At 38.4% G+C, this 26,475-nt stretch overlaps 1 protein-coding gene across 3 annotated transcripts in view; it reads left to right on the top strand.

Moving 5' to 3' along the window:
* Positions 1–26,475, top strand: part of TOX (thymocyte selection associated high mobility group box) — a 313,124-nt gene that overhangs the window by 227,976 nt on the left and 58,673 nt on the right. For 2 of the 3 annotated variants that reach the window (XM_056522010.1, XM_056522011.1), the window contains one exon: positions 11,688–11,966. The exons of the other annotated variant lie outside the window; for it this stretch is intronic. In XM_056522010.1, the coding sequence (XP_056377985.1) occupies positions 11,688–11,966 (279 nt within the window). The remainder of the gene's footprint in view (positions 1–11,687; positions 11,967–26,475) is intronic. 3 annotated transcript variants of the gene reach the window in all.

Here is a 26,475-nt window from a genome sequence, read left to right as displayed (position 1 = left end):
AGATTCTCTTTGTTGCCCCTAGCAATAATTTGAGCTTAGGTTTCATTTTACCAGAGCATGTGGCAAATATAAGAAGCAAAAGTTTAGATCTGAATGGTTGCTATGGGCAACCAAGAGAATTAAACTATAAGACAGCTTGTCTAATCTCCCCTTTAAGCAATAGGTCATTTTCTGATGACATATTCCCTTTAAAATAAACTGATCCTCTATCTTTTCCATTGCACTAGTTTATTTTTTATTCTACCCCTAGGTTTAGTTCCTTAGTACTTTATCTTATCAGCTTAATTAAGATTGCACTCAATACAGAAAGTCATCCTTTCACATAATTTAATGTGGGTCACAGGGATAACTAGGGTCAATGGTCACTGTAGCAAGTGTAGTCAAGAGTTACTGATCTGCACAGTTCATAGAATCTAAGAATATGAAAATCAATCCACTAATTCCGGTATCACTCAGCAAACGACCGCTTTTCTCCCAACAATTAAAATGAATTTAAACGAGAAACGGGAGACAGCAAATAATTAATTGATTAGCTGATTATTTACCTACATGCGGTAATATTAGTGTCTTCATATGCTAATTACTTGACACCAGCAGCTAAATTAGTGGACATTGTTACAGTAATATAAAACTGCTTACAAATGTATTAGCTAAACATACAGATTCCTTGTGTAATATTATCTACTATTTGCAGGAGAAAGTTTTAATTACGGCAACCTTTAATCTCTAAATAGCGTGTATTATGGATAAAATCCCATTTCTTCAAATGGCCTTAAGTTCATAGTTTTAAGCTAAAGTTTTATAAGAACCAAAGAGCCCTTTTAACAACGACATTTTTCTAATTTCACGGTTCACCGATCAGTCAGTAAAGATTTAAATAATTCAGAAAGAAAGCCTATTCTGTTTCTTTTTCACAACTTTAAATCAAGGGAAATTGTTTGACGTTTAATATGTTTTAACCCGTTAAATAACTGCTCATGATTATGTTGGTTTAGGAAGAATGTTATTATAATGAAGGTGAATAGCAGTCAAGGACTTTTTTGATTAGATTTCAGACCTTTACCCTTTCATATAAAACATGAAAGCATAAAAGGCACTGTAAGGAAAATGACATTGTATGCTCTTTTATTTATATTTAAGTGTATAGAAGGAGATGTGTGCTGTCTTCAGAGTTTATGTTGGAAACCCCTCCAGCAAATATATTTTATGAAGGAAGATCAAAGTCCATTTATACTTTTCAAAGAAAGCCCAGTATAATCAAATAGTGTTGGAGAATTAGAGGATGGGCCGATACTCTTAACTTCATATATTAAAACAGTATTTTCTTATAAGTAAAACATTATGTACACCTATTTCCTGTAGTTTTTCTTTATGTTGCTATGCTATTCGATGCCTTATTGGTCAACGGAAACAGCCATCTTGAAATTAGTTTTTTTTTTTTTTTTTTTTGAAAAGGTGACTGTAAGGATTGAAGAACAAAAATTCCTGTGCCCCAGGCAGGAGCTTTTCTTGCTAAGCTTCTAAGATTGTTGGATAGCTCCTGTCCTGAACTCTAGAAATCCCTTAAAGTGAAACTGACAGGCTGTTCACCTGTACTAAAACCAATATACTGGGTTATAGTGCTGGTAAACAGCATTTAAATGAGGGGTCACTTACATGAATTAAAGGGGTACTCCACTGGAAAAAAAATGTTTAATCAACTGGTGCCAGAAAGTTAAACAGATTTGTAAATTACTTCTATTAAAAAAAAAACTTAATCCTTCCAGTACTTATAAGCTGTTGTTATGATCCACAGGAAGTTATTTGCTTTTTGAATTTCCTTTCTGTCTGAGCACAGTGCTCTTTGCTGACACCTCTGTCCATTTTATTAACTCTCAAGAGCAGGATAGGTTTTCTATGGGGATTTGCTCCTACTCTGGACAGAGGTGTCAGCAGAGAGCACTGTGGTCAGGCAGAAAGGAAATTCAAAAAGAAAAGAACTTCCTGTGGATCATAACAGCAGCTGATAAGTACTGTAAGGATTAATATTTTTTAATAGAAGTAAATTACAAATCTGTTTAACTTTTTGGCACCAGTTGATTAGGTCTTCAGTCATCTAGTTCTATTGCACAGCTCTTTGCAATGGAGGTGGGGAGCCAGCTCACCGTGCTCCCCTGCCTCCTCAATATACCCTTCTTTGGCCTGGCCTTGTAATGAATATGCAAAAGTATTCACTCCCACTTTTGCATATTCATTACAGGGCCGGCCAAAGTGGGGGATATTGAAGATGCAGAGCTCTTCACTTCCATTGCACAGAGCTGTGCAATAGAACTAGAAGACTTAAAGGGGTATTCCAGGAATTTGACTATGCTACAGGGGCTGTAAAGTTAATGTAGTTCATAATATAGTGTCTGTACCTGTGTGTGACAGTTTTCTCACAATTCTTATGTGGTTTTCATCTCAATATTTATTTTTAACAGCATACAAAATGACTGTTGTCTCAGGTCAATCTTCAACTAATGCAACAGCTGTAGGCACCCTGATTGAAAACCACAGGTCTTTCTGAATGGATGCAGCTCATTTATGTTTCAATGGGTGGGTTGGCTGATCTGTGGGAGGGAGGGAAATGGAATTGTGGGATTTGTAGTCAAAAAAAGAAAACTCAAACAGGAAATACCAGTTCACAAAAAGCTAGCCACAGTGTTATGGTAATCTCACAACATAGCCATTTAGCCCCAAGACAAGTGCAGATCCTTTCTAAGCATGTCCATTACTGTCTGCCAGGTACATACTAAAATCACCTTCTGGTGGATAACCCCTTTAAGACCTTGGCAATACTGCATTAATTCACATAAGTGACTCCTCATTTTAATGCTGTTCACCCAAACTTTAACCTGGAATATTGGGTTTAGTGCGGGTGAACAGCCTGTCAGTTGCACTTTGAAATCTAGGTCCTTGCCTCTTGAAATTTTAGTCTTGCTTTCTTGGCTTCACTCATGGCCTTCCTATATAAGCTCAGCCTTACTACTGTGCATGATTATTGCGCTCAGCCTTGATCAAGTTCTCCACTCCACTACTCTTCTGCCATACTGCTACTAACTACTAGTGTTCAGCGCGAATATTCCAAATGTGAATTTTTACCACGAATATCGTCACTTCGCGATTTCGCAAATACTTAGAATATAGCGATATATATTCGTAATGACGAATATTAGTTTTTTCTCTTAACAGTACACATCACATGAATGATGTGTACTGTGTAAAAAAAAAAAAAAGTGATCATCCCTCCCTGCTTCCTGCTCGTGGTCCAAAGAAGACTCCAATAATATTTGCTGTGTTAGTCAGTGTGGAGTGATGTGAAATTGATTGTCAATCAGCTTCCCGAGTGGACAGTGTGATTTCACAGAAGTGTGACTGACTTGGAGTTACATTGTGTTGTTTAAGTGTTTTATTTGTTTAAGTATTTATTTTTTGAGCAGTGTATATTAGAAAGATTAATGTTTTGCCAAGATGTGCAACATATAAAAAGTTTTTGTATCTGACAGTGCCCATTTACTGTATTTTTCAGTTAAAGTGTTTTTGGCTCTCAGTGGGAGAAACAACATACTAACCATGATACAATTTCATGGCTAACAGAAATAAGTGATTTAATGTTAAACAGCAAGCTTTTCAGACACATAACATCTCCTTATCAGGCATGATATACGGTAATCCCTAAAAAAATGTTATCATGCACAATGAAAAGAAGTAAGATGTCTGGAAACTGCTCCACTGATGAGAGGGTTCTTTAGCAAAATATCAAAATGGCCCTTGTTTTTTTATTGGTTCATGTCACCACAGATTTTATATCAAGAGAGTAGAGTCTGGTAGCTTCTAGCAGGAGACACAGGAACTATTATGATTTTGATTGTTATTATTATTATTATTGAGTAACAGTGTGATCCTCCAGTTCTAACTTCGATGTTTTTTTTCAGGCTAATCTAAAAAATACCCAAGGCCAGTGGATGGTAGGAGAAAGTAAACAAGCACACTTACTTATCCCTTCGCTCCCTTGCACGTGGTCACTGTGTGGTGATCTCATCAGGGCACTTATCCCGGGGATTCAGCTGCAGCGTTGGATCCAGAGCAACGGGAGGGATGAGTACGGATTTTTTGTAATGGATTTCTCCAACCATCCCCTGCTGCTGGCAAATTTTATTATTGGCCCAGAAAAAAAATCTGGTAATGTTAAAGGGGGTTTAACACATGCTTTCTTTTTAGGGACCCCATTTGATATCCAGATGTACACCATTGGCAGCAATAAGATATACAGTGACCCCCCGACCTACGATGGCCCCGACATACGATCATTTCAAGATACGATGGCCTCTCAGAGGCCATCGCATGTTGAAGGCAGCATCAACGTACAATGCTTTTGTATGTCGGGCCATCGCATAAACGGCTATCCGGCGGCGCAGACTTCTTCAGCTGCCGCCGGATAGCCTTTACGGTGCCCCGTGTGGTCCGCTGACGATCACTCACCTGTCCTCAGGGCTCCGGCGCTTCCTCTTCGGGATCCCTGCATCGTCGGCGCTCTCTATTGTCATCATCACGTCGCTGCGCACGCCGTCCCGTCATCCAACAGGAGTGGCGTGCGTAACGACGTGATGGCGGTGACGGAGAACGAGGATGCCGGGGAAGCAGAGGCCTTTCCGGACACCCCGGGGACGCGGCGACAGCGATGGATGGCGACATCCAGGGCAGCGGTGACAAGCGGTGACGGTCCGGAGTGGCGGGGACAGGTGAGTACAACCTTTAATACCAGTGGTCTTCAACCTGCAGACCTCCAGATGTTGCAAAACTACAACTCCCAGCATGCCCGGACAGCCGTTGGCTGTCCGGGCATGCTGGGTGTTGTAGTTTTGCAACATCTGGAGGTCCGCCAGTTGTAGACCACTGTCCTATACTTTACATTGCACGGATCCCTCAACATATGATGGTTTCAACAAACGATGGTCCATTTGGAACGGATTACCATCGTATGTTGAGGGACCACTGTACATTGCAAGTAAGCAGCTCTGCTGATGCCGTTAGATATTATAATGTTGGACAACTCATCTGTAATCTTCTGTCTCTTTCTTTTCTTGATCTCATCATATTTTGAAGAACTCCAGTGTAGATTGCTTTAATGGCTTTGCAGTCTGTATTATTGTTCTTGTGGAGAAGACTTCTACATTGCTTGAGGAATGGTATTATATTCATTGAATTATATCTAAAATACATGCCTTCAAAAGAACAATAATGTAAATGGATGCAGATTTTCCCTTCAAAAGCGAAATGTTCAGCTCTATCACTGCACACAAAGTGACAGCAAAGCATTTGTTTTGACCATTGAGTTGTATAGTAGACCTGCATCCTTGTATTGCAGGTCCTGTATGGTAATGCTTTGTTCCTACAATTACACGTGGATTATACAATCTATCATCTGTTTGAATAATAAATCACCTGTAATGACAGATGTTGGATTTGCTTTATTTTTCTTTATTTGTCAAAGCCTTTCCCCCCCAAAGCAATTAATTCCTCCAGTGGGGTCCGGTCTGATCACAGTGTAGCTCTACCATGATCTTTTTAGTAGCCTTGGGGACAGTACTCAACAATGTTCAGTGTCAAGCGATGACAGACAGGGGTAAATGAAAGGGCTTCAAAGATGCTTCACTGTCTCTTGCTCTTGCTGAAGCTGGCATTCATCCAGGTCTTGCCTGCTAACACCATAGAAAGCAGCAGCTGGTGAGTAACATTAGCGAGCAGGGCCCGAGGGCTACCCATGTTCTTGCTCTCTGTTCACCAACTGCTATTCAGTAAAACAGCTGGATCAAAAAAGATTCAGTCAAGATGTAGTTAGAGTTTTATGTGTACAACTGTTTTGATATAGATTGTCTGCTAGAGGCAGAGATAATGATAGCTTTGCAAGTGAACATATTTGGCTGGGAGTAAAACTGGTGTATTTATTTTTATACGCTGCTTGTTCTGTAAGGCTGCTGTGAATTTACAGGCTAGTAATCCTACACGGTGAATGACACACAGAGACTGGAGTGATTTAGTTGAGATCACAACAGGATTTAGTAATCTGCCGCAGAGCATATCCCCCCTATTTAAGATAACTAGAATAATACAGAGCACTTCCTTGATTGGTTGATGAACGTGTATTTGTATGTAAACTAGAGAAACAACTAGATATTATTTGGGACGTGGCTGGGAATCTAAAAAGCATTTATTTTGGGATCTCTAGCTAAGTTATCAATTGTAGTGAGAGATAAAAAGATAAAGTAAAAAAAATAAATCAATAACAAAGCTATCTTGCATGCTTAGTAAATACAACTCTAGTTTAAATAAAATTGTTTACGTAAAAGATAGAAGAAAGTTTAAAACAAAGTCTGGACGGACAGGGAACTGACACGTTTCGGTTGACATTGATTGGATGGTCTATGATTAAGGTCAATGGCGACCAAAACGTGTTTGATTAATGTCTGTCCATGCTGTGTGGACTTTGTTTTAAACTGTAGCAATAACACATTTTATGGAAACACATCCTGCGTGAACCTTCCTTGTATCCTTTATGTATCTGTTGAAGACCTCACTCCAGGTGATCCGTGCAGGGTAAAGTTTGCCTATGAGGCGATAGCTGGTTTGTACTTCTGAACATTTTGTCAATTTTTTCGACTTATATAAAAATATTGTGTACACTCAGAAAATACATCATAGATTTTTATTGGGATGCTCTATCAGACTGTCAGAACAAAAATAGGGTGCTAAACATGGGGTCCCCCCGCAACAGTGACTGTAGTTATAATGTAGTGTAAACTTATATATATATATATATATATATATATATATATATATATATATATATGTATATGAATCTTATGATCTGACTGCTCCCATTGTTGCATTAGGCACTTGTCATTTATGCAACTCAGTGTTATATTCTTGTATATTCAGTAAAGGTGACCCTCTCATTTAAATGCATTGAATAAATTCTAGTCTTATTTGTATATGCATCCATCCCTTTTTCAATACCTCTGATGCTTAATGTATGCATCAGAGTTACAATTATTTCAACATCATCCTTCCCTAACACAAATAGGAATCTACATCACATGATACCGTCATTTCCCTCTATAAAATGCCTTTGTTTCTAATCTTCTATAGAGATATTATAATTAAAGGATAACTCATTCCCTCTCCTCCATTTGCCGCATTCTCGTTGGCAGTTGATAGCATTGCCACAAAACAGTTTTCTGGAATAAAGATGAAAGTGTGCAGTCTATGATGAAATGTAGGTAGAAATGATAATAATGAGTTCAGAAATCATTTATAGAATAGTTTGTTTTTGCTACAAGCAAGTGCCTTGTTTTATTAACTGGATTTTGGGTGACACGGAGGTTTGAACACATTTATTTAACTTCATCAGTTTTCTGTGCTATGTCTTAGATACCAAATATGTCTAGTGTAATCCTCAGAAGAGAATCAAGCAGTATACATTTATTTGGCTTTGAGACGCGACTTACTTATTTATTAATTTATTAATTTATTTTATTATTGCTACAAAAATTAGGAATATATCTGAACTTTAAAAGACAATTCAGAAATGAGTACAATAAAGCAGTCTTAGGGTGTATTCACACAATGGTTTAAGCATACGGTTTAGGAATTTTAAAAAACGTATGGCCACAATAAAATAACCACAATTGGTTCACTTAACCAATGCTCACAATCAAAAAGAACCAATCATGTAGAATCTTAATGTTTATTGAACAGATATCAGAAAAGACATTTAAAAATAGATAGAACATTAAAATGTGGGCACATAGACAAAAAACAGAAGACTGGAGCTGGTGGGGCAGGTACAACAATACATGGAGTACAGGACAAAGGCAAATATAGTAGAATTGACTCACTGAATAATCAACCACAAGGTATTACATGTAAGAAAGAAGTACCATAAGCAAAGACAGAGAGATAGTCAGGACATAAGATAGATCCTATGGAATTGAAGTTGGAAAACCAGGCAGAAAATTAGAAACTACCCGCCATGCACATTACCACCTACCAGCTCCACCCCAACGTACATTTCACGTTGTGCTTCACGTTGTGAATATGTGGCTTTGAAACAGTAGATAAAACTGTGGTTTGTTTGTCAAAAAAACTTTGAACCGCAACCATGCCAAACCATATAAAAACATATTTACTTTTTTAGAATGGTTTCTCAATGCTGGTCTATGGATACAGCTACAAATATGATTATTTGAAGTTTTACAATATAAAACCATATACGGTTGGTGTATACATTGACTGTGGTGTGAACGAACTCTTACACTTCAATACTGAGATATGAATGTCTAAAAGAATTTTCAAAAAATAAAACCTTTTTTTTTTCAACTGTATGGTAAATAAACATATATTGTTAAAGTTATTTTACAACCTTTATGTTGTTTTTCATGCTTTCCTTCTGTATCTGATGCCAACTGTCTAAACTGTCGTCTTTATTAGTCCAACTTTCTGTCTGGTGTACATCCTATAATGGACTTCTTGTTCCTGCTGTACACTCTAGCTGGTAATTCAGCCAACTTTATCACCCTCCTACTATACCTACTTGGCTAAATTAATATTAAAAAACATGTATGGTGAATATATAGTTTTGAAACAGTAGACACATTTGTGGTTTGTTTGGCAAAAAATGGACTTAACCGCAACCATGCCAAACTGTATAAAACTTGATTCACTTTTTAGTACTGTTTCTATTGTCTATGGATATGGCTACAAATAAAGTTCTATAAAGTTTCACAATATAAAGCCATACATGGTTGTTTTAAATATAAACCATGGCGTGAATGTACTCCTACTCTTCAATACTGAGATATGAACATTTAAAGTGGTTTTACAAAATTTTGATATTTTTTAACTTTACATTTTTTTTTAAATAAATTGTTAAATAAAGTTATTGTATTACCTTTTTGTTGTCTTTTATGCCTCTGTATCTGATGCAAACTGTTTGCTCTATTGTCTTTATTAGTCCAACTTCCTGTCTGGTGTATATCCTTTAATAGCCTTCCTGTTCCTGCTGTACACTGTAGCTGACATTCAGCCAACTTTATCTTTCTTCCATTTTACCTTCTTGGCTAAACCCCTCCTGCAACATCCATAGGAACCTCATACATGGTAGAAGGGAGAGAGGAGTTGGCTGAATTGCTGGCAAGAGTGTACAGCAGAAACAAGAACTGCTTTACGGAATATACACTAGACAGGAAGTGGGACACTGAAGTAAACAGAGCAGAAGGGAAGCATAAAAACCACAGGAAGGTAGTTAAATAACATTATTATACAGTTGAAAAAAAGGTTTAAAGCCACAGGCCCAAAGTCTGAGACTGCACTATTAAAAGAGCATTATATATATATATATATATATATATATATATATATATATATATATACTAAACAAAAAATTTTTTTTAAGGAGAATCAAGAACAGGGAGATTGCTAGGTGTTTTCTTATATACAAATAAGAAGACTTCCCAATCAAGCTAGGCCAGGCAGAGAAAAGCTGTAGGGAAGCCACCCAGCTTTAAAAAAAAAAAAAAAAATAAGTTTTACTTGAAAAACCAAAGTGTTTTAGGGTAAAACACAGCTCAGTTGTAACATGGAAGCCGCTCTGTGTTTCATGTTGCCTATGGTTAGCAGCACAACTCTAAGGGTATGTTCAGAAAGAGTGGTTATGGTGTGGATTTTCCCAGCAAAGTCAATGAGATTTAAAGGGGTACTCCGGTTGAAAGTTTTTTTTTTCCAGTACTTATTAGCGGCTGTATACTAAAGAGGAAATTATTTTCTTTTTGGATTTCTTTTCTGTCATGACCACAGTGCTCTCTGCTGACACCTCTGTACATTTTAGGGAATGTCCAGAGCAGCATATGTTTGCTATGGGGATTTTCTCCTGCTCTGGACAGTCCCTGACATGGACAGAGGTGTCAGCAGAGAGCACTGTGGTTGTGACAGAAAAGAAATCCAAAAAGAAAATAATTTCCTCTGTAGTATAGAGCTGCTAACAAGTACTGGAAGGATTAAGATTTTTTTAATAGAAGTAATTTACAAATCTGTTTAACTTTCTGGCATCTGTTGATAACAAAAAAAAAAAAAAAAGGTTTCCACTGGAGTACCCCTTTAAAGAAATCCCATTCAAATGCTACATGAAACTGGTTTGCAGTGCAAATTTGAAATCCGCAGTGTGTTCACTAAAGATCTTTTTGTGGATTTTTCCCATTGACTTCAACAGTAAAGTAAAAATCGGCAATAAATTCACAATGAAATGCATTGTAACAGATTTTTTATTCACTGGCCCAGATTCACTTTTCCACTCCTGACAGCTTGGACTGGGCTTTTGCAATACATTTGTGGTGCACATATTTCTGCAACAAAAATGTTGCCATTTGTAACACTTTATAAGAAGAAACCCAAACATCCCAACAACATGTGGTTTAAAGCCAATAAAGTGGTCATGTCCATTCTTCACAAAACCCAAAAGATTTATTATGGAAAGCTTTAAATGGGCACTGTCACCAACTTTATTTTTTGATATGTTGTAGTACTTATGTACTACAACATATCTCTAATATACTTTTATTTATTTTTTTTTCATTAAAAAGGTTTAATTTACATTTAAAAACCGGCCACTGAAAAAGGACTGATTTTGGAGTGGCAATCAGTCCTTTTTCAGTTAGGCTGCACTCGCTCCCTGCCTGTCAATCAGACAGGCCGGAGCGAGTGCATTGGCTCCCCGGCCACTGGCTGGGAGGCCACTCCTCCCACACATCGCCGCCGCCGCCTCGTTGCCGCCACTGTCCCTACACGCCCGCTGCCGGACTCTGCAGTAAATGCAAGTGTAATGAGGGAACGGGGTATGCGGGCGGGGGGAGGGTTGGGGGGGGGAGGAGTGAACGGGCTAGTGCCGTAGCGGGGGGGGGGTGGGGGTAATGGGCAATGGGCTAGCAAAAAAAAAAATAAGAATGGTGGGAGCTACCCTTTAAAAAAAAAAATGTTGGTCTAACTGTAAATAAATTATTTATTTATTTTAAAACCTTAAAGTGTTCAGTAAAATGTAACAGGATAGTATAAATAGAAATAATTGCTTTGTTTTTATTATTATTATTTTTCTGTAATCATTTCCTTTTTCCTTTCAAAAGGAAATTTGTAAAATTGTTGAAAATATTTAAAATCTACCTCAAATAAAATATTAATCAAATAATGTTTTGTTCTTACCAGATTGAAGCACAATGCACCACTTTCTGTTGGTGTATGGTGACTTGCGTTAATAAACGGCAGAAAAAAATATTTTAGTTTTTTTTTTCTAATTTTCAGACTCCACAGCGAAATAAAAAAAAAAAAACTAGATGCAGATGTGTTGCTGCCCATTTACCTATAGAAATGCTGTAGATTTTCTACCAACAAATCCAGATGGAAAAAACGCATTACTGTATATCTGTGCTGTGTGGTCATACCTTTAGTAAAAATCTATTTTTCCTGAGTAAAAACAAAATGATGGCCTTCTTAAAATTAACATGGTCATGATGGCTCAGTGGGAGCATTCTTAGTTTGTAATTGAATTTGCACAAATTTTACTGTTTGCATTGAGTATGTTATACCGGAGAGATTTTGATAACCTTCTTTTGTTTGACCAGATGCAGGATTTGCAGAACTCAGACAGGAATCAGTATTCTTCTCATACACAAATGGCAGCTATGCGAACAAGAGTCCAACCTCAAGATATCCGACAGACGGCAATGATGCAGCATGGTCAGCTGACTACAATTAACCAGTCACAACTTAGCGCTCAGCTTGGTTTAAATATGGGGGCAAACACTGTTGCACATAATTCCCCATCCCCACCAGGAAGCAAATCTGCTACACCTTCACCATCTAGTTCAGTCCATGAAGATGAAGTAGAAGATACAGCAAAGGTATGAAGAATTCCATTTCTTCTCCTCTCATGGAGAAATGTAAACGTATAGGGGAAGCTTTATCAAAACCTGTGCAGAGGAAAAATTGCCCAGTTGCCCATAGCAACCAATAAGATTGCTTCTTTCATTTCTTAAAAATGAAATAAGCAATCTGATTGGTTTGCTATGGGCAACTGGTCAACTTTTCCTCTACACAGGTTTTGATGATTCTCCCCCATACAGTGGTACATCCTTGAGGAGACCAACAAAATTTGCATTTAAAACTGGTCTTTTAGTGGGATTGGTCCTCTTTAAAAAAAGGCCTATATAGAAAAGATATTAGGTAACCAAACATCAATAACAGCAAAAACATTTCAAAAAAATTGGCCAGTCTCCTTTAAAACATTTTTTTAAGACATTTCACTGTACAGGTGATATACTGTCCAATTGTATTTTACCATGCTGCACTGATGGAATACCCAGCCACAAATGTCCAGGAACACACAAGGGTGCTGGCTCAAATGCAGTACTCTCAGGAATGGAAGAAAATCCTTGTTCCTGTAAAAATTCCAGTTTCTTTATTTAAAAAATATAAAAGAAAAACAGTAGAATGGCATCTTGCATATATATGTCACACAACAAACTGACGGGCTTCTTGAAGAGGAACTAAAGGGGGAACTAAACCCATAGCCCATTCTTTCCCTTTCATCAACCTATTGAATTGTCTAAATATCATTCATTAGTTATACTAAGCAGTTTCCCCTCTTTTTGGTTGTCACTTACATGCATGACGTAAGGGCATGACATCATCCAGCCACCCACTTTGTCTCTGTCGCTGCCCCCACCCTCCTGAGAGACACAGACCATGTGGGTTCCCCCCTGCACTGATGAGTCATACTCTCTTTAAAGGGGTACTCTGGCCCTAATACATCTTATCCCCTATCCGTTGGATAGGGGATAAGATGTATTAACGCCGGAGTACCCCTTTAAGAACTGGGAGGTGTGTGCAGCCTTAGCCAATCAGACACTGAACCTCTCTGCTGCTCAGAGCAGAAGAGTGGTGACTGCTCTCAGAGAGTGAGCTAGCTGGCAGAGCTGCAATGATCCCTGGAAAATGTAGACAAGGGGAGGGAAGGATGGCAAAGAATGTCAAGCAGCCAGAGAAGACGACAGGGACCATGCATATCAACAGGATGGTTTTCATGGAACATATCCAGGTAGTACAGTGGCTTTGGACCTTTGGACATTTTATATATATATATATATATATATATATATATATATATATATATATATATCCCTGGGGTACCCTTTTAAGCATTCCATGGAGGTCCCATCTTATGTTGCCTGTGAAATGTCTACTGTATAACTGACAAGTATTTTCTTGTCATCTATCTGCCAGAAATATATTTTCTACTATTAAATGATATGAGTAGGTATCTGATATATGGGATCCTGTTGAATACCAGATTTTTAATTAGTTGTCTGCAATCCAAACACTTTGACATTTTCCATGGGCTTCACCCTCCCTGCAGTTTATTCTGCACAATTGCACTCATTTTCACTGCAATTAGAACATTCTTCCTGTGCTACTATAGTAAATAACTTCTGCCTCTGCCATATGTCACGCAGGAATGCTAACTCTGTAAAGGACAAAATCTTATGCTTATGATTAACATAGTTAAGGAAAAATATGACTGCAAGAACTTGAGAAAGTAATTGAAAGACTGCAGGGTACAAAGTAACAAGATTTGAGGACCTTACAGCTAAGAACATAATGCATAGGCTTCAGCAAACATATGTCTCCCACAACAATGCCATGTTAGGTGTGTACGTACTAGGATTTTGGTGCCAAACAAAAATCAGAGCTATGTAAATATAAAAATAAGTTGAATCTTGCACACATCCTGAGGCAATGCTGTGTCCTCAGATAAGAGTCTCCAAATATCCAGTGTAAGAAATGTTACATTGTACTCTTGTTTACTTTAGTCTCCAGTTCAGAGGAGACAAGTTCTCACAGTGTTGTACAGGAAGATTGTTTTCTGTAATTATCTATATTTATATTTTCCTATATGTACTGCAAATGTTCTATACAAATAAGGCAATCACTGCACTACAATTTTTAATAAAGGTATAGTAGAATAGTTTTATTATGAATTATAATTTACAGTTTTAGGGTGTGTTCACACGCTATTTGTTCTTGCAGGTTTTCTGCTGCATATTTGAAAGTGGGTGGGCTCTTCTCGGCTGTCCGTAGCAGATTTTCCACTGCGGAATTTACACTGCGGAAAATCCGCCGCAGTCCCAATTGACTTCAATGGGGCTTGCGGCGAATTTTCCGCAGCATAAATTCTGCTGTGGACAGCCGAGAAGAGCCCGCCCCCTTTCAGATCCCCCTTCTCTTCTAAAGTGGGAATCTAAGTTGAACTTAGATAATGGATAACGTTAACTCCTTAAGAACGTAGGGCGTACCTGTACGCCCTATGCCCGGTCCCGGTGTTTAAAACGGGGTCACGCCGTGACCACGCATCACACCAGGTCGGTCCCACCTGCCAATCATAGCCGGGACCCTGGGCTAACAGCGCGCGGCATTGATCGTTGTGCCGCACGCTGTTAACCCTTCAGATGCGGCGATCAAAGTTGACCACCGCATCGAAAGTAAACGCTTCCCAGCAGCTCAGTCGGGTTGATCGGGACATCGCAATAAAATCGTGATGTTCCGATCAGCTGGGACGTAGGCGGAGGTCTCCTTACCTGTCTCCGCAGCCTCCGATCGTCGATTGATTGCTCCAAGCCTGAGCTACAGGCTTGAGCAATCAAGCCTCTATCTCACTGATCCGTGCAAAGCTATGGCTTTGCAGGGATCAGCATAGGAGATCAGTGTGTGCAGTGTTATAGCCCCCTATGGGAGCTATAGCACTGCAAAAAAAAAGTGGGAAAAAAAAGTTAACAAAGGTCATTTAACCCCTTCCCTAATAAAAGTTTGAATCACCCCCCTTTTCCCATAAAAAAAACTGTGTAAGTAAAAATAAACATATGTGGTATCGCCGCATGCAGAAATTTCCGAACTATAAAAAATATATTGTTAATTAAATTGCACGGTCAATGGCGTGCGCGCAAAAAAGTCCAAAATAGTGTATTTTTGGTCCCTTTTTATATCATGAAAAAATGAATAAAAAGTGATCAAAAAGTCCAATCAATAAAAAATGATACCAATAAAAACTCCAGAACACGGCGCCAAAAATGAGCCCTCATACCGGTCTGTGCACAGAAAAATAAAAAAGTTATAGGGGTTAGAAGATGAGAATTTTTAACGTATAAATTTTCCTGCATGTAGTTATGATTTTTTTCCGAAGTATGACAATATCCAACCTATATAAGTAGGGTATCATTTTAACTGTATGGACCTACAGAATAAAGATAAGGTGTTATTTTTACCGAAAAATGAACTGCGTAGAAACGGAAGCCCCCCTCAATTTTGTCACACAATGAATTTTTTTTCCTTTTCGCCGTGGATTTTTGGGTGAAATGACTAATGTCACTGCAAAGTAGAATTGGTGGCGCAAGAAATAAGCCATCATATGGAATTTTATGTGCAAAATTTAAAGCGTTATGATTTTTAGAAGGTGATGAGGAAAAAATGAAAATGCAAAAACTGAAAAACCCTGCGTCCTTAAGGGGTTAATCATATGCATATTTTATGGGATTACCCCATTTTACAATCTTCCAGAAAGGTGATTTTTCCCTTATACAACAAGGTTTTTGGAAGACTTCTATACCAGCACCTAAAATAACACAACATAAATGAAAACAACACAACAAAAGTACCAGCCAGAACAATTTTTAAATTAAAAAAATCTTTATTATACTATTATAAAAAGATAACTTTATACCCCCATACCTATCTAGCCTATGAAAGACACCTGGCACATTGGGAAAATGCCTCCCAACTCTTTTCAGTCATGGGTGCCTACATCAGGGAGTCTGAAGATGAAGGAAGAAACGACTGCAACCTGAAACTTAGTGTAACTTTTTGAACTTGAGCTAGACATTATTATACATAAAGCTTTTTACATAAAACCAGCATTATTTATATAAGATCCAACTAATGGATACAATGTTTTGCTACATTAGATCCAACTAATGGATACAATGTTTTGCTACATTTATACTTTACAAAAATTTGTAAAAATACAAATGCCAGTAACAGAATGATGATATAGTACAAAGAATCTTTGTATAATCATAGACATAAAGGTTTACATTTACTCGTTATTATAATATCTGCAAACTATTAGGAGAACTTTTGGCCTCATTCGAGCACAATAATGTTTTCAGATTAACATGTAGATTATTACTAGTAGTACAAAACTACTAGCACTGGCCTTATATGCCCACAGACACAATGTAAACACATTTGTTATCATGAATGATACCCAATGACTGCATAATACATTTTATTCAGGCATGAAATACTCAGTGGAAATACTTTTTTTGTGCTTGCAAATTGAATCACTATTTCCATATAAATAAGTCATTTTAATATAATTGCTCTCAAATTGCTATCACATGTAGAAACATGACTCTGGGAAAGCGTATTGTATTATTGTTAAAGCCATACTTTTTATTTTAGTGTAGATGTCTCTTAAAGGGGTACTCCTGTGGAAAACATTTTTTTTTCTTTTTTAAATCAACTGGTGCCAGAAAGTTAAACAGATTTGTAAATTACTTCTATTAAAAAAAATCTTAATCCTTCCAGTACTTTTTAGGGGCTTTACACTACAGAAAAAAAATGCTTTTCCTTTTCGATTTCTCTGTCACAACCAAAATGCTCTCTGCTGACCTCTGCTGTCCATTTTTGGAACTGTCCAGAGCAAGAGAAAATCCCCATAGCAAACATATGCTGCTCTGGACAGTTCCTAAAATGGACAGGAGAGGTCAGCATAGAGCTCTGTGGTTGTGACATCAGAGAAATCCAAAAAGAAAAACATTACCTTTGTAGCATACAGCCCATAAAATGTATTGGAAGGATTAAGATTTTTAAATAGAAGTAATGTACAAATCTGTTTAACTTTCTGGCACCAGTTGATTTAAAAATAAAAAGTTTTTACGGGAGTACCCCTTTAAGGCTAGTTTTAGATGGGAATTGTCATGATTGGGGGGGGGGGGGGGGAAGCAGGAAGTTAGTGAACCCTAACTGTTCCTATGTCTCTAAAACATGGAATCATTGCTAGCAGCACACTCAACAGTGTGAAACGGATACCAGCCAAGGAGGAAACATAAATAAAAATACATGAAACACGGCACAGGCTCCAACATACTCCTAGATAGACAGATTAGCCCAAAGCTGAGAACAGGATTCTATCCTAGGAGATTCAGGATCCGACAAGGTCAAACAGGACTGATACAAAGGCATAATGTAAACACAGACTAAGATTCACAAAACTCAGGCAAAACAGAGTACAATCTGAGCACGGGTCTAAACAAGGAACACTAAATATATGCAATAAAAGAATACTAAAACCCACCAAAGTACTAAACAAAGCAGGCTAAATCCAGATATCAATAACATAGACAGGACAGATAACATGATCAAACTCAGTATATGTGCTCAGAAAGACAAAGGTGCATAAAGAAACATGGTCTTGTAGATCACAGACTACAGAATAGCATGCAATGTCAGGCTGCTGCTTCCAAAGCCGGCAGGATATTGTCATGCTACGAGGAACGATTAAAGGAGTTACAATTGTTTAGTCTTGAGAAGAGACGTTTAAGGGGGGATATGATAAACGTATATAAGTATATAAATGGCCCATACAAAAAATATGGAGAAAAACTGTTCCAGGTTAAACCCCCCCCCCCCAAAGGACGAGGGGGCACTCCCTCCGTCTGGAGAAGAAAAGGTTTAGTCTAAAGGGAGGACACGCCTTCTTTACCATGAGAACTGTGAATTTATGGAACAGTCTACCTCAGGAACTGGTCACAGCAGGAACAATTAATAGCTTTAAAACAGGGTTAGATACATTCCTGTAACAAAATAACATTAATGCTTATGCAGAATTATAAAACTACATCCCTTCCCCTTATCCCCTTACACCCTTCCCTTCAATTCCCTGGTTGAACTTGAAGGACGTATCTCTTTTTTCAACCATACTAACTATGTAACTATGTAACAGGTGAAATTACCAGCCCAGAGCAACACCTGAAGAGGCCTTATATACACTCCCATTGATAAAGGGCTGGAAGCATTAACTCTCACAATAACAGAGAGAAGTTAACACAGAAACTGCAGACTGCATGCCTGAAAAAAAAAAAAAAAAAAGAAATTAAACTAAATTGTGTTTTTTGATAGTAGAAAAGAAGAAAACAGTCGGCAACTCACCACGCTGGTTCACGTGAGATCCTTCTTTATTGCGGCATACTCACAAATAAATGCAGGGGAGAGACAGACAAGACGGGGGGTACAACAGGTAGGCAACGGAACAGTTTCACACGGTGGACGTGCTTCTTCGGGCCTCAGTTGCAAAATGTGACACAAGATCATTAAATACAGGTAACCAAACAGTTCAACCTATCAAAGATGACTACGTGTGTGATGATGACATAGGGGGGTGGTAACCAAAAACGGTACTGACCTATCTAGATCATGTGGGTTAAAAATGTTTGCAAACAAAATACAAGACAAAAAAGTATGCGGTTGGGCGGCCATTTGCATACGGTGAATTCATTGATCACTTGTAGATCTGTTTGTCGTGTACGTCATTTTTTGTCCGTGTGGATATTTTTATATCGGTAAAACGATTAGACAACTATTTAATCGCATCAGAGAACATATGTATTTGTTACGTACCCGCAAGGGAGCGCCTCGCTTTATTAATCATGTTGTCGAATCCCACGGTGCAAATCCTGACATTCTGACATTTGCCGGGCTGGAGAAGGTGGAGCCTAAACCAGGTATCTACTTAGATAGGTTTCTCTTACAAAGAGAAACTTATTGGATATTAAAAACGGATGCATGCGGCTCTTTGGGCCTTAACGATAAGGTTGATTTGGCCCCTTGTTTTTAACTTTTGCACTTTCTCGTTTTTTTAACCCACATGATCTAGGTAGGTCAGTACCGATTTTGGTTGCCACCCCCCTATGTCATCATCACACACGTAGTCATCTTTGATAGGTTGAACTGTTTGGTTACCTGTATTTAATGATCTCGTGTCACATTTTGCAACTGAGGCCCGAAGAAGCACGTCCACCGTGTGAAACTGTTCCGTTGCCTACCTGTTGTACCCCCGTCTTGTCTGTCTATCCTCTGCATTTATTTGTGAGTATGCCGCAATAAAGAAGGATCTCACGTGAACCAGTGTGGTGAGTTGCCGACTGTTTTCTTCTTTTCTACTATCAAGTTTCATTGAACTTTGCATATAGTCTGAGCACCACCCGAATTCTTCCAGCAGAAACCGTGATCCCCATATCCATTTTGCAGTCCGTGTACAGATACAGCAGTGCCAAGTTTACTTCTTGCTTCTTTGTTAAATTGTGTTTTTGTTTTTTTTAAGGGGAGGAGGGATACATATGAATTACACGTTTGATAAACTTCTACCAGTATTTTTTATAGTATTTTTACTACTTTACTAAAATAGATTGAAGCTAAATAGCTTCCTGTTCGATTTAAAAGAGCTTGGGTACTACCCCTTGGAGGTGGTATTCCTTTGAATAGAAGTTTGCATCCCTAAAATTCCTTAGAATGTGACTGGAGATTTAATAGCCAAGCCAGTATCTCTCCCAAAAAAGAATGTTAGCCATCTGTAGACAGATGTTTTGGGGTTGTTCTCTGTCATCAGAACAGACAAAGGTTCTGGCAGACCAACAGAGAGGCCTTTGTCATTGGACAGGTTTCCACTTAAAGTGGTTACTCCGGTGGAAATTTTTTCTTAAATCAACTGGTGCCAAAAAGTTAAAAAGATTTTTAAATTACTTCTATTAAAAAATCTTAATCCTTCCAGTACTTTTTAGCTGCTGAATACTACAGAGGAAATTCTTTTCTTTTTGGATTTCTTTTCTGTCTGTCCTCAGTGCTCTCTGCTGACACCTCTGTCCATTTTATGAACTATTCAGAGCAGGATAGATTTTCTATGGGGATTTTCTCCTGCTCTGGTGTCAGAAGAGAGCACTGTGGACAGCTAATTTGATGTTATTATCCCTCACCAGTATAGAGCAGAGTGCTATCTATCTAGGAGAGAGGCCTTTGTTGTGGGATACAATTTTATGCTCCAGTGGGAATTTTGAGAAAAAGGATATGCAAGGTAAATATAATGTAAAAATATGGCGGCTTTATATATATATTAAGAATGTAAATTAGTCTAATGTTTTGTTAATATTTTTTTATTTATTTAATAATTGATTTCTTAAAAGGGTTAACCTTAGGATAGGCCCACACTCAGCACCCTCATGATCACTGGCTACGTCTGATCTGGTAAATGAAGCAACCTCTTCTATGTTTAATTGGGCCAATACTTCTCTACAATGTACACGTTCTAGTGGCCGTGCAGGGCACTGCAGCCTTGCCCCATTCAACTAAAGTGAAAAGGTTGATCAGTGGGATTGCTGACCCCCACCATGCTGATCAGAGGTGTAGCTTGTAGCTTCTGGGCCCCGATGCAAAATCTGCAACAGGGCCCCATATGCCAATTATAATGCTGATCTCTCATGGGGCAGATGTGCTTTGGGTCCCCTTAGGCCCCAGGGCCCCGCTGCGACTGCTACTGCTATGGCTACGCCCCTGAATCTGATATTTTTGAGCATAGTAATATAATCATCAGGTTAATGTTTAAAACACATAATCAGGTTGTGTTGCAGTTGCATTGCTTACTATTGGAAACTGACTTGAAGCAGCTACAAACCACAGTGCAACTGCAACACGTCCTGATGAAATGTTTTTACTCTAAAAACTGTAGTATGATGAAGGATACTGAAGGATCACTATACCCAAAGTGTCCAAAGGGGAAAATACTCATACACATAACACCCAAATTAGTCATTTACCGTGTTGATTCCCTTGTTGATGTATTAACCCCTTCACGCTACAGGACGTATGCATACATCCTATGGTGACCCCATGTCATATCACGTCGGTCTCGGTGGCCATCAATGGCCGGGACCCGCGGCTAATACCGGACATCACCGATCGCGGTGATGGGCGGTATTAACCCTTCAGACGCGGCGATCAAAGTTGATCTGGCTTAAGTGAAAGTAAATATTGCTGGTTAGCTCAGTGATGCTGTTCGGGACCGCCCCGGTGATATCGTGGCATCCCGAACAACTGACAGGACACCAGGAGGATCCTTACCTGCCTCCTGGGTGTCCGAACGCCGAATGACTGCTCCGTGCCTGAGATCCAGGCAGAAGCAGTCAAGTGGCGATAACACTGATCAATGCCAGGCTATTGCCTGGGAGTGATCAGTGTAGGAAATCAGTGTGTGCAATGTTATAGTTCCCTATGGGGGCTATAACATTGTAACATTGCAAAAAAAAACTTTATAAAGTGTTAATAAATGTGATTTAACTCCTTCCCTAATAAAAGTTAGAATCACCCCCCTTTTCCCATTAAAAAAACTATGTAAATAAACATATGTGGTATCGTCAGAACTATAAAAATATATAATTAATTAAACCGGATGGTCAATGGCGTACACGTAAAAAAATTCCAAAGTCCAAAATAGAGTATTTTGGTCACTTTTTATACCATATAAAAAATGAATAAAAAGCGATCAAAAAGTCCAATCAAAACAAAAATGGTACCGATAAAAACGGTTATAGCGGTCAGAAGAAGACATTTTTAAAGGTAGAAATTTTCCTGCATGTAGTTATGATTTTTTTCCTGAAGTACAACAAAATCAAACCTACATAAGTATGGTATCATGTTAACCATATGGACCTACAGAATAAAAATTAGGTGTCATTTTTACCAAAAAATGCACTGCGTAGAAACGGAAGCTCCCAAAAGTTACAAAATGGCGTTTTTTCTTCAATTTTGTCGCACAATGATTTTTTTTTTACGTTTCACCCTGGATTTTTGGGTAAAATTACTAATGCCACTGCAGAGTAGAATTGGTGGCGCAAAAAATACGCCATAATATGGATTTTTTGGTGGAAAATTGAAAGGGTTATGATTTTTAAAAGGTAAGGAGGAAAAAACGAAAGTGGAAAAACGCTATGTCCTTAAGGGGTTAAACGATCGTAGGTTCCTACTAAATCATAAATCATTTCATTGTTAGTGTAGATTCCTAAAATCTTCTTCACATATGGAAAATTTGTGAGTTATTTAGTGGCTACCATGATTTTTCAGAAGATATGTTTTTATTACCATATTTAGGCCAGTTGGAATATGTTACATGTATAACAATGTTATGTCAATGCACCACGCTATTTATGACAACCAGCCCAAATGTCAAGATGAAGTGTTGCCATAGCAGTCAATCGTAATACAGATTTAATTGTGTAACCTGCATTAGAAATATCATCTGGAACCTGAAGCGTTGCTATGGGAAGCATCTCCAGCTTTTAATGTTCTAGACAAGCTTTGTCATAGTGTTCTCATTTATTTGACCAATTATTTTTGTGCAAACTATACAGATCTATTGGGGTTAATCATTAACTAAACTCATTTGTTGGTTGTGCATTCTGCCATAATTGCAGCAGTACTTACATAGGTACATGTCTATCAAGTCCAACCTATAATCCTACAGCATTATCATATGTTCTGATACCATTTCATGTGTGCCTTAAAATGACCCACATTGTTAACAATAGTCACACTGCGCAGTATTTCATAGTGACAGAGGTGAGCAGTTGCTTTCAAATGGATGTTACTCTACTTGTCCATACACACGTAAGGACAGAATGGCAGAAACCTTCTCTTGATACATTTTTTGGTCTATGTGAATCCACCATAGCTAATTTGAGCTGTATGGGTTCTTCTAAAATATGTATCCAGTTTGACAGTTCAGATATATAGTAATTCTATCATAACAAAACAGAATGGAATGACATAAATTATGACCCAGACAACATCATAAATAATGTCAAGTAACTACCTCTGAAATGACTGTGCTCTATAGAAATTCATGCTGCACAAATATGTTACATATCCATCATAGTGAAGCATACAAAATGGGCATCAATCCTAATAACATTAATAAGAAAAATTGAGACAGGAATCTGCATTACAGACCCAACCTAAATTAAGTAGAGAAAAATAAATGACACAATGTTGAACCTCTTGTTTCAGAGATTTAAAGGCCATAGACACCTTTGCACTGCCTTTTATTGTTTGTTGTATTTTTCTAAGCAAGAAACTTTATAAATAGTTTTCATTACAAAAACATTTCAATCTTTTATTTGCAGTACACTCTGTGCAAATCCTTCACACAGCTGGCGTTGCTGCTGCTTCCGATGTAGGTTCAACAGATCCTATCTGCTGTTGGCTGATGTGATCTGTTCTTTGTGCTCTCCATTTTCTCCTTTCAAGGTTGCACAATGTAACAGGGTAGCATAAAGTAGCTCATTTCCAGAAGGAAAAGAACTGGCTCTACAGTGACACCTTCTGGAGGTAGATTACTTTCAAATCAATGTTTGACCCTTAGGCTGGGTTCACACTGCAGAATTTCTGGGCAGAATTTCTGCCGGAGATCGAGCCGGCGGCGCTAGGACCGAGCAAACTGCATTGCTGCCCCCATAGACGGCAATGCATTTCTGGGTGGATCTTTTGGGAGATCTGCTCAGAAATGCATTGCCATCTATGGATATGGCAATGTAGTCCGCGCGGTCCTAGTGCCGCCGGCTCGATCTCCAGCAGAAATTCTGCCCAGAAATTCCACAGTGTGAACCTAGCCTTAGGGTGCATTCACACTAAGTAATTCAAGAGGAATTAACTTGAGTAATTCCTCTTAAGTTCTCCACTCAGAAATAATTAACATCAGTTTTTGACATTGACTTCAATGTATTTTACTCTGCACTGTTCACACTGCGTAAATTCCGCTTGCGGAATTCCACCGCGGAATTCCATTCTGCTAGAAGAAATAACCTGTTCATTCTTCTTGCGGAATAAGCGAGCAGAAGTCCATTGAGGTCAATAGTAAAAAAAATTTCACTCAAAATAGTTTTCGTGTGGAATTTGCATGAAATTTGCACGGAAATTTGTGGAAATTCAGTGCAAAAAAAAAAGGGGAAATTCTAATTGGTGGTTGTAGTCCAGCAAAAAAAAAAAACTGTTTCCTCCTATAATCCATGCAGATTTTGGGCAAATTTTGGGCAAATCTCACACCAATTTTGCACGAAAAAAAATTCCTCTCCAATTCCTCAGTGTGAACGTACCCTTAATCCCTTAAGGACACAGCCCATTTGGGCCTTAAGGACGCAGACAATTTATTTTTTACGTTTTCGATTTTTCCTCCTCACCTTCAAAAAATCATAACTCTTTTATATTTTCATCCACAGACTAGTATGAGGGCTTGTTTTTTGCGCGACCAGTTGTCCATTGTAATGCCATCACTCACTTTACCATAAAATGTATGGCGCAACCAAAAAAATACTATTTGTGTGGGGAAATTAAAAAGAAAACCTAAATTTTGCTAATTTTGGAAGGTTTTGTTTTCACGCCGTACAATTTACGGTAAAAATGACATGTGTTCTTTATTCTTTGGGTCAATACAATTAAAATGATACCCATGATAATATACTTTTCTATTACTGTTTGGCTTAAAAAAAATCCCAAACTTTTTAACCAAATAAGTATGTTTAAAATCCCCCTAATTTGAAGACCTATAACTTTTTCATTTTTCCATATAAGCGGCGGTATGAGGTCTCATTTTTTGCACCGTGATCTATACTTTTTATTGATACCCTATTTGCTTATATAAAACTTTTAATAAATTTTTTATACATTTTTTGGGGAATAAAAGGTTATAAAAAAGCAGCTAATTTGGACTTTTTTTTTTTACGTTCACGCCGTTCACCGTATGGTACCATTAACATTTTATTTTAATATTTCAGATATTTACGCACGCGGAGATACCAAATATGTATATAAAATATTTTCTTAACACTTTTTGGGGGTGAAATAGGGAAAATGGGACAATATAGTTTTTATTGGGGGAGGGGGTTTTTCACATTTTTTTTACATTATGTTTTTTACTTTTTTTACTTTTATTTTTACACTTTAATAGTCCCCATAGGGGACTATTTATAGCAATCGTTCAATTGCTAATCCTGTTCAGTGCTATGTATACGACACAGCACTGATCAGAGTTATCGGTCATCTTCTGCTCTGGTCTGCGGGAAGGCAGATTAGAGCAGAAGACTCCCGGAAGGCAGCGGAGGCAGGTAAGGGGACCTCCGTCTGCTGTGCTGGATGATCGGATCGCCGCGGGAGCGCTGTGGGTGATGCGATCATCCATTAAAGTGACCGCGATGCTGCAGATGCCGTGATCTGTATTGATCACGGCATCTGAGGGGTTAATGGCGGACATCTGCAGGATCGCGGGTGTCCACCATTACCGGTGGGTCCCTGGCTGCGATCAACAGCCGGGACCTGCCGCGCATGATCCGGGCATCGCTCCGATGCCCGCTGTTATGCTTAGGACGTAAATGTATGTCCTGGTGTGTTAAGTAGACGTACATTTACGGCGCTCGTCGTTAAGGGGTTAAAGGGAATCTGTCATCTGTCATCGGATTTTACCATATATAACAGGTGGTGATATGTTATATATGGTAAAATCTTCTTTCTTACCATGCTATGACATCCCTGCCAGCAGCGATGGTGAAGATATGATGTTTAAAAGGTGTCCCTCACCAGCCCATGAGTAGTCTCCTGAGTGAGAGACATCCTCTTCTAGTATCATCTGCTCATACTGTAATCACACCAAATTGTAAGCACTTCACCGATCTGCTCCCTAAGAAGCATGACGTGGGTCGTGTCTGGGCTGTCAATCTCACTGTGGGTGTGATTACAGTCTGAGAAGATGGGGTTAAAAGAGGATAGCTCCCACTCAGGGGACTGCTTATGGGCCGGCAGGGGACATCTTTAATATTTCATATTTTTACCATGGCTGCCGGCAGGAACTTCTCGCAGGCATGGTAAGGAAGAAGATTTTACCATACACAATACATTTCCATGCATTCTTTTCCTTCTGGAAATAAGTTGCTTTGCATAGTTTTTTTCCCATGAAGCATTACATGCCTTGTTAAACTACATTGGTGAGTTTGGCTGTTGCCTTATGGAGACACAATTTTCCCCTAGTCCCAATGTAGCACACTGAAGGTTGCATTCAACAGAGCAAGCTGTATTGGAAAATGGGAAGAGCACCAAGGGGAGGGGACATATCTATATATATATAAAACTCAACGTATGTGTGTGTGTGTATGTATGTGTGTATGTTCCACAAAAACTTCCAAACGGCTAAAGATATTAACATGAAACTTGGCACACATGTTACTTATATGTCAACAACAAACATAGGCTAGGGGATCTATAACC

This window comes from Hyla sarda, chromosome 5, assembly GCF_029499605.1.
Source record: "Hyla sarda isolate aHylSar1 chromosome 5, aHylSar1.hap1, whole genome shotgun sequence".
Lineage (NCBI taxonomy): Eukaryota > Metazoa > Chordata > Amphibia > Anura > Hylidae > Hyla > Hyla sarda.
Note: the sequence above shows the minus strand (reverse complement) of the source record. Positions and strands in the feature narration are given on the sequence as shown.